This window comes from Hippopotamus amphibius, chromosome 2, assembly GCF_030028045.1.
Source record: "Hippopotamus amphibius kiboko isolate mHipAmp2 chromosome 2, mHipAmp2.hap2, whole genome shotgun sequence".
Lineage (NCBI taxonomy): Eukaryota > Metazoa > Chordata > Mammalia > Artiodactyla > Hippopotamidae > Hippopotamus > Hippopotamus amphibius.
The window spans coordinates 94,139,571-94,155,093 of NC_080187.1; the positions used below are offsets into that span (position 1 = coordinate 94,139,571).

General features: G+C 36.5%; 1 protein-coding gene across 1 annotated transcript in view; it reads left to right on the top strand.

Moving 5' to 3' along the window:
* The window catches only part of PTPRD (protein tyrosine phosphatase receptor type D), a 397,884-nt gene that overhangs the window by 184,698 nt on the left and 197,663 nt on the right, over nt 1–15,523 (top strand). Inside the window, exons 4-7 of the mRNA XM_057723096.1 lie at nt 10,752–10,940; nt 12,212–12,220; nt 12,928–12,945; nt 14,560–14,670. Of these exons, the coding sequence (XP_057579079.1) occupies nt 10,752–10,940; nt 12,212–12,220; nt 12,928–12,945; nt 14,560–14,670 (327 nt within the window). The remainder of the gene's footprint in view (nt 1–10,751; nt 10,941–12,211; nt 12,221–12,927; nt 12,946–14,559; nt 14,671–15,523) is intronic.

The following is a 15,523-nucleotide window of genomic DNA, read 5'->3' on the forward strand; positions in this document are numbered from 1 at the left end:
TTCAAGGGGGTCTTAAATGAAGTACCTATTTGGGAATAGTTTTCAGAGTTGGGACAAAAGTGCCTGAGACAGGCAGCTGTGCAGGAGCTCTGGGAATAAATCTTGCACAATTAAGATATTAATAAGATAATCTAAAAGACTTATAAAATCTCATTTAAGTAACATAAAGTAATTATAATAATTTACTTACGTGATTTTAAAATTTGAACCATTCTCAACTGTATAAAAAAATGGAAACTAGAAAACAGAGAACTCATTTTTCCTGAATTATTTGTAAATTGCTGACATGATGCCTGTCACCTTTAGGTACCGGTATTTCCTCCAGACAAGGACATTCTATAGATACAACCACCCAAATCAGGAAGTAAACATTGATGCATCATAACCATGTAATCCTCAGACCCCATTCACCTTGTACTACATTCCAGCATCATCCCATTTAGAGTTCATCAGTTGTTCCTAGTCACATTTCTCTAAATATCTTCAAAGGCTTTAGTTCAGAAGGACACTTTGCCTTTGTCAATCTGCAGGAGTTCCTCAGTCTTCCTTTGACATGCCAAGTCTTCATAGTTCTGACGATAACAATGCTGTCATTTCACAAAATGTTCTTATTTGGGTTTTGCTGATGTTTACTCATGATCATATTTAGATTATGAATCTTTGGCAGTAGTAGTATTTTAGTTCCTTCGGACAGCTGTAACAAAATACCATAGACTGGGTGACTTATGGGCAAAAAATATTTGTTTCTCATAGTTCTGTGTCTGATGAGAGCCCACTTCCTAGTTCACAGAGCATCGTCTTTTCTCTGTGTCCTCAGGTGGAACGGGCAAGGGATGTCGCTGGGGCCTCTTTTATAGGGGCATTAATCCCATTCGTGCAGACTGTGCCCTCATGACCTCATCACCTCCCAAAGGCCCCACCTCCAAATACCAGCACATTTGGTGCTAAGGTTAAACACATGGATTGTGGAGGAACACGACATTTAGTCTATAGCAAATATCGCAGAAGTGATGCTATGTTATTTTCAGCAGATGAGTTTGATTTATCCCATCACTGACATTGTTAATGTTCGTATCTTGGTCGAGGCTGTTTCTGTGAGGCTTCTGTGTCATAGAGTTATTTTTGTCCTTTATATGTAATAAATTCATGGGAGGAGTTGCTTAGAGACTATGACAATATACCATTCTCGCTGAAGTTTTTCTATTTATTCATTTATTCTTTTATATCCGTATACATGCATGTCTTTTTATTTTATTTAATGTTTTGTAGTTTGGTGATTTGTTGTTGTTGTTGTTGTTGCTTAGGCTGGTAAGAATCCCTTCAAGCATCTTTGTCTTTTGAACTTTCCCCTGTCAGTCTTTGAGTACTTCCATGTACTACAGATATTCCAGGTACATCTTGTACTTTCCTTGTCCCAGTGCTGGATGGAATTAGTCATTTCTCTCAGGAGCTCTGTTTCTCTTCACTAGAGACTCACACTTAGAGACCAAGACCTGGGTACTATGTATGGCCATTTCTATTGGATATTGCTGCTCCTAGCCTCTCTCGATTCACACAGCTAGGGAGGATGTGTTTAGTAAGCTTATATAAGGAATATGTGTATGTGTGTATATGCACACTCATTTACAATTGTATTTATTTCTATATCAATAGGTATATATTTAAAACCATGAGTTCATACCAATACCTCCAATTCCAGTCCAAAACCACATGGTTCATTCTCGTTTTATTTATGTAAAATTTGAATGCATGAACATTTTATTTATTTTTATTTACATTCACCACAATACAGTGAGGCAGCCAGGATGAGTGTTTTCCTTGGCTTTACTTGATTTGAGCTCACTAGAATTCCTCACTTTTACAAAGCAAGCAAATAATGGAGACAGGAGCCAAATCCAGTTCTCTTTCCATGTTTACTATTCTTTGTCTCTTTCTAAAAACAAACAAACAAACAAAAACAGGAATTAAATTCTCAAACCTTAGCTCTATTATGCATCTTTCCTTTTTTTTCTTAAAAACATTCTTGGTGTGATTTAAATATTAATTCGTGTAAAGTGGTTAACATACAAAATAGGGAAAAATTTGGACAATGTAAACGATGACTATCGTGACACCAGGCTGTTACTAAAAATAAATTAATAGAAAGCAGCAAGCTTTGTGAAAATGGATGTTTATTAGCTTTTTAGTGAGATTTGCATTCTCAAGAATAAATGCATAACCCTGATTTCTAAATATTTACTTAAATATCCAAGTATTAATAGGCCTCACCGCCCTTCCCCACCCCCCCGTTGAATTTTAAATCACAAAGAGTATGATCACTTGCTAAGGCCAGACACTAATAACAGTGGGGGTTAACATAATGCCATGTGAAATTGCAGCTACCACATTCATACAAATGATAATTTAATCTCACTGAGTTTATATTCTGCTACATATACAGTAGACATTACTTTACAATTTATAGGATAATTGCATGCATTGCTTCTAAATAAGTGTGCTTTACTCTGTGCCAAGAATGCTTTACAACCTCCTCCACATGTGAATACGGTTTCAGAAAGTGGAGCTTTGCTCTGAAATGCTCTGTGGGTTGCTGGTTAGTGTGCTGAATATTTAGTAGCTGCTAATGAGACTCCTATCAGCTTATCAATGTCTAATTTCCTATTCTTGCGTGGCATAATTTTATGAGAAATCTTTGGAGACCCTTATACCCAGTAACTGCCCTTAAGAGATACCTAAATCTGGTCTGAAATAAAAGCTTCTCTGATTGATTTACAGCCACATTAAGACAAGCGTACCCATCTGTACATAATAAGTTGCAAAGAGGATCTTGGACTAAAAAGTCTTTGTATCTTGTTCATAATTACTTTGGGGGACCAGACCTTATATTTATTATTTCATTTGGAATATCGTTTATTAACTGGCAGTTTCCTCTTGCTTTCAATAATTTCTTTCTGACTTAGCATAGCCTTTGACTTATAGTTAGAAACCACTTTATTTATTTTTTTTTCAATTTCATTTATATGCATATCATTTTGATAATGGCCCAGGAACCTAGCTTTGCTAAAAAATGTTGATTTAACTTTTCTTTCTTTTCCTTCTCCTTTTCTGTTTTCAGCCCCTTATTCAATTCACTTGCAGGAAGATTGATTTTGAATAATACGGTCATGATGTCAAAACAGGACAAATTATACCCTGCTGCCATCTGGAATGGTGAAAATAAAAGCTTTATTTACACTGTTTTCTTTAAGAAAAGAATAATAAATGTTTTTCCCCTCTTCAGGGACTGTATTCTGGAAAGAAATGGTTCTTGTTTGTAGTCTGATCGCGTGGTTTATTCTGAAAGATAAGGACTTGAAAACTCATTTGCTGTTCAACAAAACAGCAAATACTCCAGCTGCTAACCCCTCAGCCTTCCAGCCTCTGAAACACCGATCTGTCTTTTCTCCTATGCAGAGCCGTTTGGGGTGGTCATTATTGGTTCCAGATTACAGAGGAGACCCCTGTGTGGTGTCAGGTCATAGGATTGATCCGCTGCATCTACTTCTGTCTCCTCTGGTTTATGTACTGTCTTTGGGTATCTGCTCAGTCCTGCCACTTATAGCCCTTCCTAGATAATGAAACAGAAATTACAGAAGGCTTAAAGAGAGAGGCACAGTGCTGAACTTGAGCTCCGTAGGGAAGTTGTTTGATAGTTATCATCCTTTTCATAATCTTCCATTTCTCATCCACATTTTAGTGGCCAGCATACACGGCAGAATTCTGTCCTCACCTGGAACCAATGCTAAAAAAGTGAGAAGTCAGTTGATACATATTAAAGGATGAGTCTTTTTGATATGTAAAAGTGTTCTAAAATTATTATTACATCCCATGAAACTTTAGTCTCTAGTCTTTCTGCTTAAAAACATAAAAGATGACCAAGTATTAGAATTATTTTTATTGTGTCTTCCATGATGAGTTGACTCTGATCAAGAGTTCTGTCGTGTTCATGGTGAATATTTATGCAAAGAACAGCAATTGGCATAGAGGAAACATGATGAAGTAAAAATACATCAAATCTAGAGTTAAAAGATTTAAAATTTTTTTGCTGTATGTATGACTGAGACCAAGTAACAATTTTGCTGAGTCTTTTGTTTCTTGTCTACGGAAAATTATAATTATTATACCACCCTTGCCTTCCTCAAGCAACCCTAATAACTCTCAAATGGTTTCAGTGTTTTTAGTCATTCACAACAAAGCTTTGCTGTCCCAAATATTTAGTTTTATTTTTTAAGTTTACTTGGGGCAGCAAATCAGATGACAATATGATTTGTTTTCTTTGTACTGTTGATTAATCAAAGAGCCTAAAATCTTGTTCAGAGTGAGAAGTGAGGGCTTTTACTAGCTTTTAAGAGGTTACTTGGCACAGATACCACCCCATAAATTCACTTGCATGTCTATATAATCCTTGTTTCTTTATGATTCCCATAGAATATTTTTCCCATTTATAGTTTATTGCTCCAGTTCTTGTTATATCAAGGCTTAGAGTCACTTGGCTCTGTTCTACCTAAATCTTTTGTGGGAGCTTGGAATAGAGTAAGTACATAGATGCTAATATTTTATGAGATTCCTGGCACTAGCGCCAGGCAGTACTTAGGCACATTTAATGCTCTATCCCATTCAATCCTCCATCCATGAGCTGCGTACTATTTTTACTCCCAAAGAATCTGATTATCCTACAGATACAATTAAATCACAACAATATAGAGATTCTCTAGATTACTTCATACTTGGTGCCTGGCCCAGTCTTGGGACAAAGAAGGCTTTCAATAAATATCTGTAGAAGGAATGATGATCTATTGACTGTCCAGTAGATTTTTAAAACCAGTAGTTCAAAAGGTCTTTTTCTTTTACTGTAATGCAACGTTCGTAATATGAAGATACTTTCTTATTTGACCATCTTAAGATGAATATATTCACATTTTTCAAGAGGATTTTTACTGTCTTAGGTAGTACTGTTTCTGTAACAGGTGAGTATGCCTTTCAACATATTTAAAGCCTATAGTACTTTATTTAAGAAAATATTCTTCATATTATGCATGTAGTATTTGACTTATGTTAAGAAATACTTCACTTACACAATTCTTTCATCCTTCAAAAAGAAAAAAAAATTAGTTGTGCTTCTGTAAGAATACATCGTGATTGCCTAAAGCTTCAAGATACCGAGCCACTGAGAAATTTTTGCTGCTGGCAGTGAAAGAAGACCTAGAGTGTCTTCATCAACACACAACTGAGTGATTCGCTTGGATGTTATCATTAGTTTGAACATCAAGAATCCCATTATTTTAAAGATAGGATAGCAGAATAGAGATACATACTCTGTTGTTCTTTTGAGTTTCATTGTGTTCACACTTAAGATTTTTATTACGTGATTGCCATTTTGACTTGTAGGAACTTAGAACCAGTATATGAGGGAAGCCTTCCTGTGAAAGTAGGAAAGCAAGAACTGAATTGTGTGTTTTTAGTGAAGCAGCTGCGCTAAATTAAAGAAAGAGCCAAGCATAAATTGCACATCTCAAAAGATGAAAGTCGTTTGCTAATTTAAATAAAACGTATCACTGTAAAAATGAAGAAAGCCATCATTAACAACTCTTTTTGTGAATTTATAAGTTTGATACTACTTCAGACACTATAAAAGATAGTTTTACCTCTTAAACTTATATTTAAACAATTAAAGAATGATTAACTGTTTAAAAAGGTGCTGTTAGGACTTCACGTCCCCGGTGGTCCAGGGGTTGGGCATCAGCACTTGCACTGCAGGGGGCCATGGTTTGATCCCTGGTCCGGGAACTAAGATCCCACATGCCACTGTGGTGTGGCCAAAAAATAATAGTAATAAGATAAAACAGCAATTTAAAAGGTGCCATTAAATAAGCCCAGTAGGAATTTAGAAATGTCACATGAATGAATACAGAAATGGTTGCCAAAATTTCCTGAATATGTCCATTGCAAGTGTTTATTGAATACCAGAGTGGTTAAGAAGGAAGTAACACATTGCACTGTCCTCCGTGAGCTTTGAAAGCTTTTAAGGAGAAACCACGATGAACGGTTTGATCTTTAGGAAGGTGATTCAGAGGGATGAGAAAAATTTTAAAAAAGCTTCTATCGTCCTCCAGATTCAGAGTTTGCTTTATTGTACTACCATTCTCACCAAAACCTCTGTATTGTCAATAATACCTAAATGATCAGGTGTACTTGTCACATCTTTTAATAATTTTTTGGAAGTGCATACTGTTGATATAACTGATATGATTTTTCTTCATAAACATATCTGCTCTAAATCTGAAAAATTGGAAATGTGGCATCCTGGCCAACCGTCCTTTATTGAAAACTTCTTTAAATCATTTGGGACCAGAGTCAAAGCACCTGTCTGATTAAATTCAGTGAATCCTAGCAAGATTAGGCAAGCACTGCTTAGGGCCACCTTGGAAGGTGGCTGTGGCCTTAGCAGACAATTTAGTTTTGTGTTCCCTATCAAATAAGAGAGGTTGAGTGTTTTTGTGGAATTAGAGCAAAAGTACAGCATCATTAAAATGGTTTACGGATAAACAAAGAAAGTAGTTTGAGCAAATTATGCAAAAGCTACTGCTCGATCATTCACATATATCTAAAGCATAAGTCCCTACAAAACAAAGTCAGGCTATTTTTCCCCTAACATTCCTTTCAACTCCTGGGGAGGTCAGGGGTTATTAACAAAAGTTTTACCGCAATGGGACGTTAACTCTGAAAAATGCTGTTGTTCATTTTTCTCTTTCCTTAATGGAACTGTAAGTTTCATATGCGTGTTTCATTAAGACCCCAAACAGGTTCAAAGAATGTGCTATATTTCTAGGTCTATTATAGCTGCTATTCCAAACAAAATATGTATGACTTCTACGATTCACTAAGCACAAGTATGTAGTAATCTGCCCTTTAATGGCCTCTCAAAATGACAGACCAAATGGCTTTGTGAAGGTCAAGTCTGATTTAAATTGTTGATGAATTAGTAGCTAATTCTGCGTGATTGAATATTAATATGGAACAGTGATAAGTAAGGCATTTTAAAGCTTAATGAGCACATTAATGAATAGGACAAAATGTTTTTCTTTTTGCCTCATATAAAAGTTTAAACCTACTAATGTAATGACAATTTGTTAATTTTTGATTCTGGATTTTTCTATAAAAGTTTATGTGGTTATCATATAAAGGGTATTGATTTTTTTTTTCTCAAGTTCCTGGTACCATACATTTGATGAGCTGTCAAAATTGATGTTATCAAATGGCCAAGGCAGTTTTATGTAAATCACTAATAAATGTAGAGGTGAAAAAAAAAGCAATTAACATCTTCTAAACTACGCCCACTGAGATAAGCATACCAATTAGAATTTTCATTATTTCCACAGTTCGTTTTATGTTGAATACTGAGTTTTATTGCCAAATACCTGACAGTCAAATTGGAAACAAGCCACAACTGTCAACGTGTAACAGCTCTGGCTATTTGAATCTGTTACATTGTGATGTTTCTCATGAAAATTTAATGAAGAAAGTGCATTCAAAGAGGTTCTGTGCAAAGGGGGGATGGATAGAATTTAATTACCCTTATTAAAAATAAGAAAGGAGCTCTCTTTACATTCTCTGTCCGTTTAGTATGCAAGAAAGATTATCTTCGTTGTGCACTTGTATATATGGAAAGGGGGCTCTGGAGTGTTCTTTATGAGCCAAAAAGGAAAAGAAAGGTCATGCAAATGTATTAGACTGCTTTCCATAGGGCACAAGTCAATTTTGTCAGCTCTCCCCAAGGTGAGGTCTTCATTTCTTATAAATGGTTATTAATTCTAAATTTCTTTGGTAAGAGCCTTTAGTAAGTGGCTCACCAATCTCAAGTCTTTGACACTTGCCACTGATGGGTATAGAATATTGCCGTGGTTCTTCAGAGAGATGAACTTGTAGAAGAAGAGTAGTGACTAAGAGCAGTGTTCATGCAAGATGATGTGACTAGTAGTTAGATGCCACAGGACTGACTCGATGCCCTGGGAAAGACAGAAACAGCTCAGGAATCCCAAGGGGATTTTTTTTTTTTATCAACTGAGGTTGGTTGCTTTAAGTATGAAAAGTAACAAGAACAAAATATAAGTGCTTTTTTAGAAACTTACTACTTCTAGGAGTCTAAGGCAGTGTAGTTGACTTTGGGGCACTTGAGGCAAGTTATTTTTATCCTTTGAAGCATTCTGGGTCAATAGTTTAACAATATAATGTGTGTGGTACAATGGCTATTGAGCTTTTTGCTTCATGTTTTTATTTTCCCAAATAACATTAAAACTAAACTTTAGATGTAGATACACTGACTAAAGCTTTAGTCATTTAGAAAAAAAAAAAAGGCCTGATAAAATTCAAGTGGAACAGAGTGTTAAAATTAGTGTAGACTAATTTGCAAAATACTCTTTATCTGCTTTGTAATTTTTAACCTTCCCTTGGAACCATGAGAAATCGTCTTGATATTCCATTCTTAACCACTATTTCTGGCACTTGTCCACTGTAGATGTAGGTTGGCTGACAGTGGGTAAGCATTCAAAGAAATGGAAGGTATTGCTGCTTCCTCAAAATAGGCACATCTTTCAACTTAAGTAAAATGGAGCTCATCAAAGTTAACTATTTTGTTAGTGTCTGGCTGTAATTAGCTGGTGGGACAGAAAAACAGTCTCTGGTGAATCCATGTGTCAAACCCAACTGTGCTTCAGCAACTTCTCTTGGACTTTTCTTAAATCTCCCTGTGGGAGAGCCAGAGTCTAGTTTTCCTTATTAGCCCCTTAATTTTCTCTTACAGTGACTTGCATTTAATGTTTGGGATACCTTCCCTTTCTTGGGAGCTTTAGTCTTTGGTAGTATTTTGACATTCTTTTACTGTTCACATTCAAAATCTCTCTCTCTTGTTCTGACTATTCCTCTGACAAACTCTACCATAAGTAGTTTTCTACTATGTGTAGTAGAAAACTTTTTAATTACTGTGATATATTCATATTTAGGCTTGGGAATTGCTGGAGTTCTCTGGAAATCTGTCAACCCAGACGAGCTTGATGACAGGGGATTTTGATAGAAGCGAGGCATGGAGAGATGTGTATTATAGAATGATAAACTGACGAGAATGAATACATACAAGACAGTAGATTTAGGTACTTACTACTGCAGTGCTTATTACCGAGGAGGAAAAAATTAAGTTTGCTTGAGAGTTTAAAAAAGCTTTATAAAGAAGGTGATTTTGTTTGTGGCTTTCTAGAGACATGGACAGAGTACTTATTGGATATGATTAGTCTGGGGAATGGTGAGAATTTCAGTATGGGCAGAAGAAATGTTCCCTATGAGGGAGGTTACCCATGCGAGGCTGAGAAAAATGGGTCCTGATTTTAAAAGACTTTGCTAGCCAGACTTAGGAGATGTGAGTTTACACTGTAAGTACAGAGACAGTGGAGAACACATAGATTTGATCAACAATGCAGTGGCGTCACCAAAATGTAACCTTTTCTCTTGACATCGTGCATCTGTAGCAAGACTCAGAGGCTCATGCCAGAAATTGAAGGGGACATCCAAGTAGAAGCTAGGTACCACAGCTGATGGTTTCTGTTTTGCTCACTGGTTGTGCTTGGGTGTCATTTTAGAGTTGGTGGCTGATGACCGTTCATCAGAGGTCATGAGGGAATGTTGATTAATTAACACCAGGCCCAATTGGAAGTCAAGATGTTTCATAATGATAATAGTCTTCACACAGCCAAGTTCTAATTCAGATAATTATCACCCATATAACTAAAATTCCTTCAGTGCTTGAATAGAATGTACCTTTCTAATGCTAACTGGAAGAGCTGGCCATGCAGGGTATCAATGTGGGTCATGCTTGAGGGACTTCAGAGGACTTTAATTTCTCAAGATCTAAGCTCTGGGGCAATTTTGATGTGGGAGAGATGAACTTTGGATGAGTTGAAGATTCAAAATTTAGGAGTTCCAACTTTTTAATGACTGAAAATGGTGCAGGCCTTTGGAATGGAGGAAAGTATTCTCTTACCCTAAGGAATGTATGCTTCCGTCTTGCGTTTTTGAGTTGCTTTTGTTCTTTTCTTCTTTTGTAAGGGAGACTTTCAGATACTTTTCTGACTAATTGAAACTCTGTGCAAAGGAATTCATTCAGGGTGAACCTGTGCTTGGGTGAAAAAATAGAGTTTTACCTGAAAGTTAAAAGAAAAACATAACAGATTCGAATACAGATAGCTTAGTCCAGCTAACCTGCTTGCTCCCCATGTCCTCATAAAGCTAGTTCTCTTGGAGCAATGTTTTTCCCTCTAGGAAAAGTTTTCTTCTCCGTGCCTGTACTTCTGATGTTCCTTTCTTTCTGGCCAACTCAACTCCTTCCTAAAAGCTCATTTCACAGCATCCTCTTGGTGCTCAGTGACCACTTCAGGCACGTATTGTACAGTGACTTCTCCTTCTGCGCTCCCAGAGAGCTCGATGCACACCTTGGTCATGATTTTTCATCACACACCTCTGAGCTCTTTGTTAGGCTGTTGGCCTCTTCCTTAGACTGTTCACTCTTCTAGCCAGGAGCAACGTTCCTTGACATAACAGTGGAGTGCTAACTAGTGCTAGCTTCTCAACAAATGTGAGGTTAATGGGAGAGGTTAATGGTCAATATCTCTTGAATCGTGGGTATCTGACGTGATAACATGTTTGTATCACCTTTTGTCTTGCAGAGGATCAAATTCCCAGGGGCTTCCCTACTATTGACATGGGCCCACAGTTGAAGGTGGTTGAGCGTACACGCACTGCCACCATGCTTTGTGCAGCCAGTGGGAATCCGGATCCAGAAATCACTTGGTTTAAAGATTTCTTACCCGTCGACACAAGCAACAACAATGGCCGTATTAAGCAGTTACGATCAGGTAGGGTCGTGTTACTGTTTCCACAAACTCCTAGCGAATTTTAATTTTTCTTTTTCGTTTTCTCTCTCTTTATTTTTATTTTTATTTTATTTATTTTTTATTTTTAGGTATTGATTTTTCTCCCTCTTCTCTTTCTCTGTTATTTGATGTGTTGTCCACGTTTGTAATGTCATGGCCTGTTTCAGAGTCTGTCTTTCTCCTCCTCTCCGTGTTTTGCAGCTTCTGTTTAATCCACATTGCTCACTGCTGTGACTGTATATTTGATAACTTTTTAATTTACTGCTCTTCTGCAGTAATTGATGGATCCATTTTCTCTTTCTTTCTGATTTCTCTGTTTTCTTTTGAAACAAATTTATTTCAACATTGGACTTCATTCACAACTTGCAAGGAGTTCCAATGGTTATATCCATTAAAAACCCAAAATGTTCACATTAAACGCTAAAATGATTGTTTTATTAAAGTGTGTTTTCTCTGTCTTTTCTACATTTGAACTCATCAAACTACCAAAGTTTAGTAAGTTTGGGTACATCTCCTTTCTTTTCACTAATACATAAAACACAGAAATGTTATCTCCTGAGTAACCAGATGTATTTTTTATAATGTCCTTTGCAAAGTACCAGTGAAAGGAGGGGATTTTTTTATAAATATGATTATAATATTATTGTGAGTGAGTGTTTTCTACACACGAGCCACAGTAGTGTGCGCCCACACTAAAGATTTTTGAGCCCTCCAGTGACTGGATCTACAGAAGTCTGCTTTTGGTGTAGACTCCAGCTTTTGCCTCTCTCTCTTTTTCTCTCCCTCTCTCTCTTTCTCGCTACCCGTTGCTCTCTCTCCCTCTCCCACCCCCATCCCAAGTTTATCCCTTTGCTCTCTTTAGATTAAAAGTAGAGATAATTCTAAATTTGTTCAGTTTTAGAGGCTGTCCCTAGGTAATTTCACAGGGACGTGTACTAGTAAGCTGTTTACTTTGGCATTGGTAGTAATATCGATACAGAATTCTAACTTGTTTAACTGCCTGTCTTCCCAGAATTCTCAGCTTTTGACCTGTCCTGTGATGTTAAAGCGTCTTGTTAACTGCCTCTTTTGCTTGTTGTCAGCAGAATTGTGTAGATTAGCATTCTGTTATTGTAAATAAAGAATTAATTATTCACATGTAACGTAGATGATTTAGTATATAAAGCTTTAACTCTGAAAAATTTGTACCAAATTATAAGGAATATAATAATATTTTTATGCTGTCTTTCTTCTCTCCGTATTTAAATCTCCAGAATCTATTGGTAAGTGCTTAGTTCTGAAGCGCACTTCACCCCCACTAATTTCCATATTCAGATGATGATGATGATTATTAATAATAAAATGCATGGCATGCATTTTACTAACTGTCAGTGTAGACACCAGATTTCCTTAGTGGCGCGCACACGCACACCCCCGCAGAACTGTTATCGTAAGAACACTGTGTAGAAATAAAATAGTACACAAGTTATATCACACAGATGTAGCATAGTAAGTAGCATAAGATATATCCAATGAACAGTGTTCGTCTCCAGTTAGTCTGTAGTGTTTCCTATAACAGTATATATATATGCGCATATTTATATATATACTTAAATAGATTAGCCAGTATTTTCCTCAACCATGTCTTTAAAATATTGTTTAGTTCTTTCTTTTTTTAAGACTATGAGGCATATAAGATATAATTCTAATCCTATATGGCCCCAGACCTAAGAACGCAGTTGCTTCTCTGAGAAAGGCAATGCTGCCTATTGTGGTCTTTGCCCTCTGTGGTATAATGCAACGTGCTTTTATGATCTAATAATACTATCTAATATATTCCTGTTTTACCAGTATAGTAATTCAAGTTTCTTTTAAGACCTTATTTAATTCTGTAAATCTAATTTAATTCTTCTCCCCAGCCCTAGCCTCCTTCTTCTCGTACTAATGCTTCTTCTTTCTAATCTTATTTGCATTCATATTATCCACCCAGGTGGTACACCAATAAGAGGTAAGAGTGCTGAACTAACGTTCACAGAATGATCTTACTCATTCTTTCTGTCCTTTCATCACTCTCATCTTTGTCCTGTTTTCAAAACCATTCCAATAATGTCCATCAACTTTATATTTTTCCTTTGTACTGTTTGGTTATGATCGGTGACTCTCATCTTGTGAATTTTTCTTTTCTTTTTTCTTTTTCTCTTTGTTTTGTTCATTTCTTTCTTTATGAAAATGATTCTTTAAGTTGTGATATGCTTCAAAGAAAGCATATCCAGGTCCTTAGACCACAGACCAGTCACAGCGTACCATCTGTCCCTCTTTTTTTCCTTTTCTTCTTCTTCCTTTTTCCTTTTTTTCTTTTTTCTTTTTTTCTTCTTTTTCCTTTTTTTTTTTGTCCAACTGGAGAAAAAAAAAAAAAGATCATTTTTTTTTCTTCCTTAGCTGTTCTTGTTCTGGACCAAAGTCAAGATGGTCTGGAGAACAGTGGCAGACATGCAGAAGACAGCCTGGAACACCTGCTTTTTGTCTTTATCTTTCAAAAGGTTTTTGCTTTTGTTCTTCGATTCTTTTTTCTCTTACTGTCTTAAAAGTCAAAGAATGACTCCCCTTTCCACCTGATCACACTCGCCTACAACCTGACAGCAATGCTTTTTCCCCCACTTCTTTTTTTCTTGGATTACTCGCCTCTGGATTTTTCGATCTTCTGTCCTTCAGGCTCTGGAGACAAAAGGTGCTGAGTATTCTTGGTGGTATGTGGTATTGCTGGTTTTTCAGACTTTGACTCAGTGTGCATTTCTTTTATAATTCTTGTTTTGTATTTTTCTTGGGGTTTTGTGACACCACACTGCTAATCCCACTGGTGGATTTTGATGGGTGTCTTAGGGGATCCGTCTCGAGGTCCTCAGCAGTGGTTGGTTGGCTCTCCGGGCTGGCATAGGCCGTGCTTTTTAACTTTTTTAAAACCTTCTAATTCAACTACTCTTTGTTTTTCAGCAAACATAATAAATGATTGTAAGTCGTGGCAAACTGGTCTTTCTTTTCTTAAAAATCTGCATGTCTTAAGGGAGTTTTGTTTCTTTAAGTAATATTTTCATGATATATAATGACTAATTTTAATTTTTTTGCTTCATGCAGCCTTTTTTTGCTCGCTGCGTATTTTTGGCTTTCTTCAGCAGAAGACTTTCTTGAAAACCCGGCCTGGTTTTTTTTGAGCGTACCTCTCTTTTGCGCCACTTTTGTTACCAAAATGAAACAAAACAAAACCAAAAATTAATCTTTCGTTTGATTTAAAAGCCATACTTCCTTGAAGCAGTCTCACCCATCTTCATTTTATTAGTCTAGGAAATAAGCGTATTAATTATGCCTAGAATCCTTGCTTGGGAAAAGAGATATTGCTTTTTTTTATGCTAGCATTGATGATGTAAACAATTTAAAAAAAAGAAATAATCTCTGTATGTTTCTCTCATCGCATCATTTTCTGTCTGTGCACCTTAGCAAGAGATTGAATCGACGTTGAGCGGATCTTCCTTTGCAGGGCTTTTCATATTGTTAAGAGGTTTAGCTTTCTTCACTGAGAAAGCCTTCTCTGACCATCTCTTTGGCAATATATTTTATATCCATACAGGAGCCCTTCAGATCGAACAGAGCGAAGAATCTGACCAAGGGAAATATGAGTGTGTTGCCACCAACAGCGCGGGCACTCGCTATTCTGCCCCTGCCAATTTATATGTCAGAGGTAGGAATGACGTAACCCTGGTATCACGTCTTCTCTCAGGTTCAGGGGGAGTTGAGATACCCACAGGGGTCTGTGTGACTATGTCAGGACTTAATGAGCTGATGTGCTAATAGTGACAGTAGCTGAAGCATTTTAGTAGGTAGAAAATTAAACATTTTAAATGCATGGTTAAGGGAAAACTTGACAACTTTTGAGTAAAATCTATCCTGTGGCTTGAAGTTTGTAAGTATATTTCCATTTTTACATCTTGATTTCTATTTTAAGTGCATTGATTGAACTGTGTTTTGCATTGGTTTGAGGTTTTCTTCTTTTCCTTCTTTTTTTCTGTTGCTGTTTCCCTATTAAACCCTGAAATACTTGCTTGGTGTGCTACTAATCAGTTCTCTGTGCAACTCCAAGCATAAAGGTGTTTATGTCTTCAAGACTTCTGCTGTGGAGCTGTAAGGATAAAGCTGCTAACTTTTAAAAAAGAGAGAAAAATGCTACATGCAAGTAGCACAATTGTATTGTCTTCCTTCTTTTTATACTTAGTTGTTTATAAACACGTACTAATATATGTATATATGTGTGTATATATATATATACACACACACACACAGGGTTTTTTTAATTATTCACTTTCTGAAAAGTTTAATCTCTTGATTGCCAGGGAACAGTGATTGTATTTTAACACATGATATCAGTTGTCCTTTGGAGAAGAATGAGTGAGGATACAATCGTATTTTCTTATAAAGTAATAGAGATGATTAAATGTTGAGCTTATGAATGGCTGCGCCTTTCATTTCAACTAGAAACAAGTATTTCTTCTTCCCTGGCGTTCTCAAAGCGGGTTTCTATAGCATTATTGTCCAAT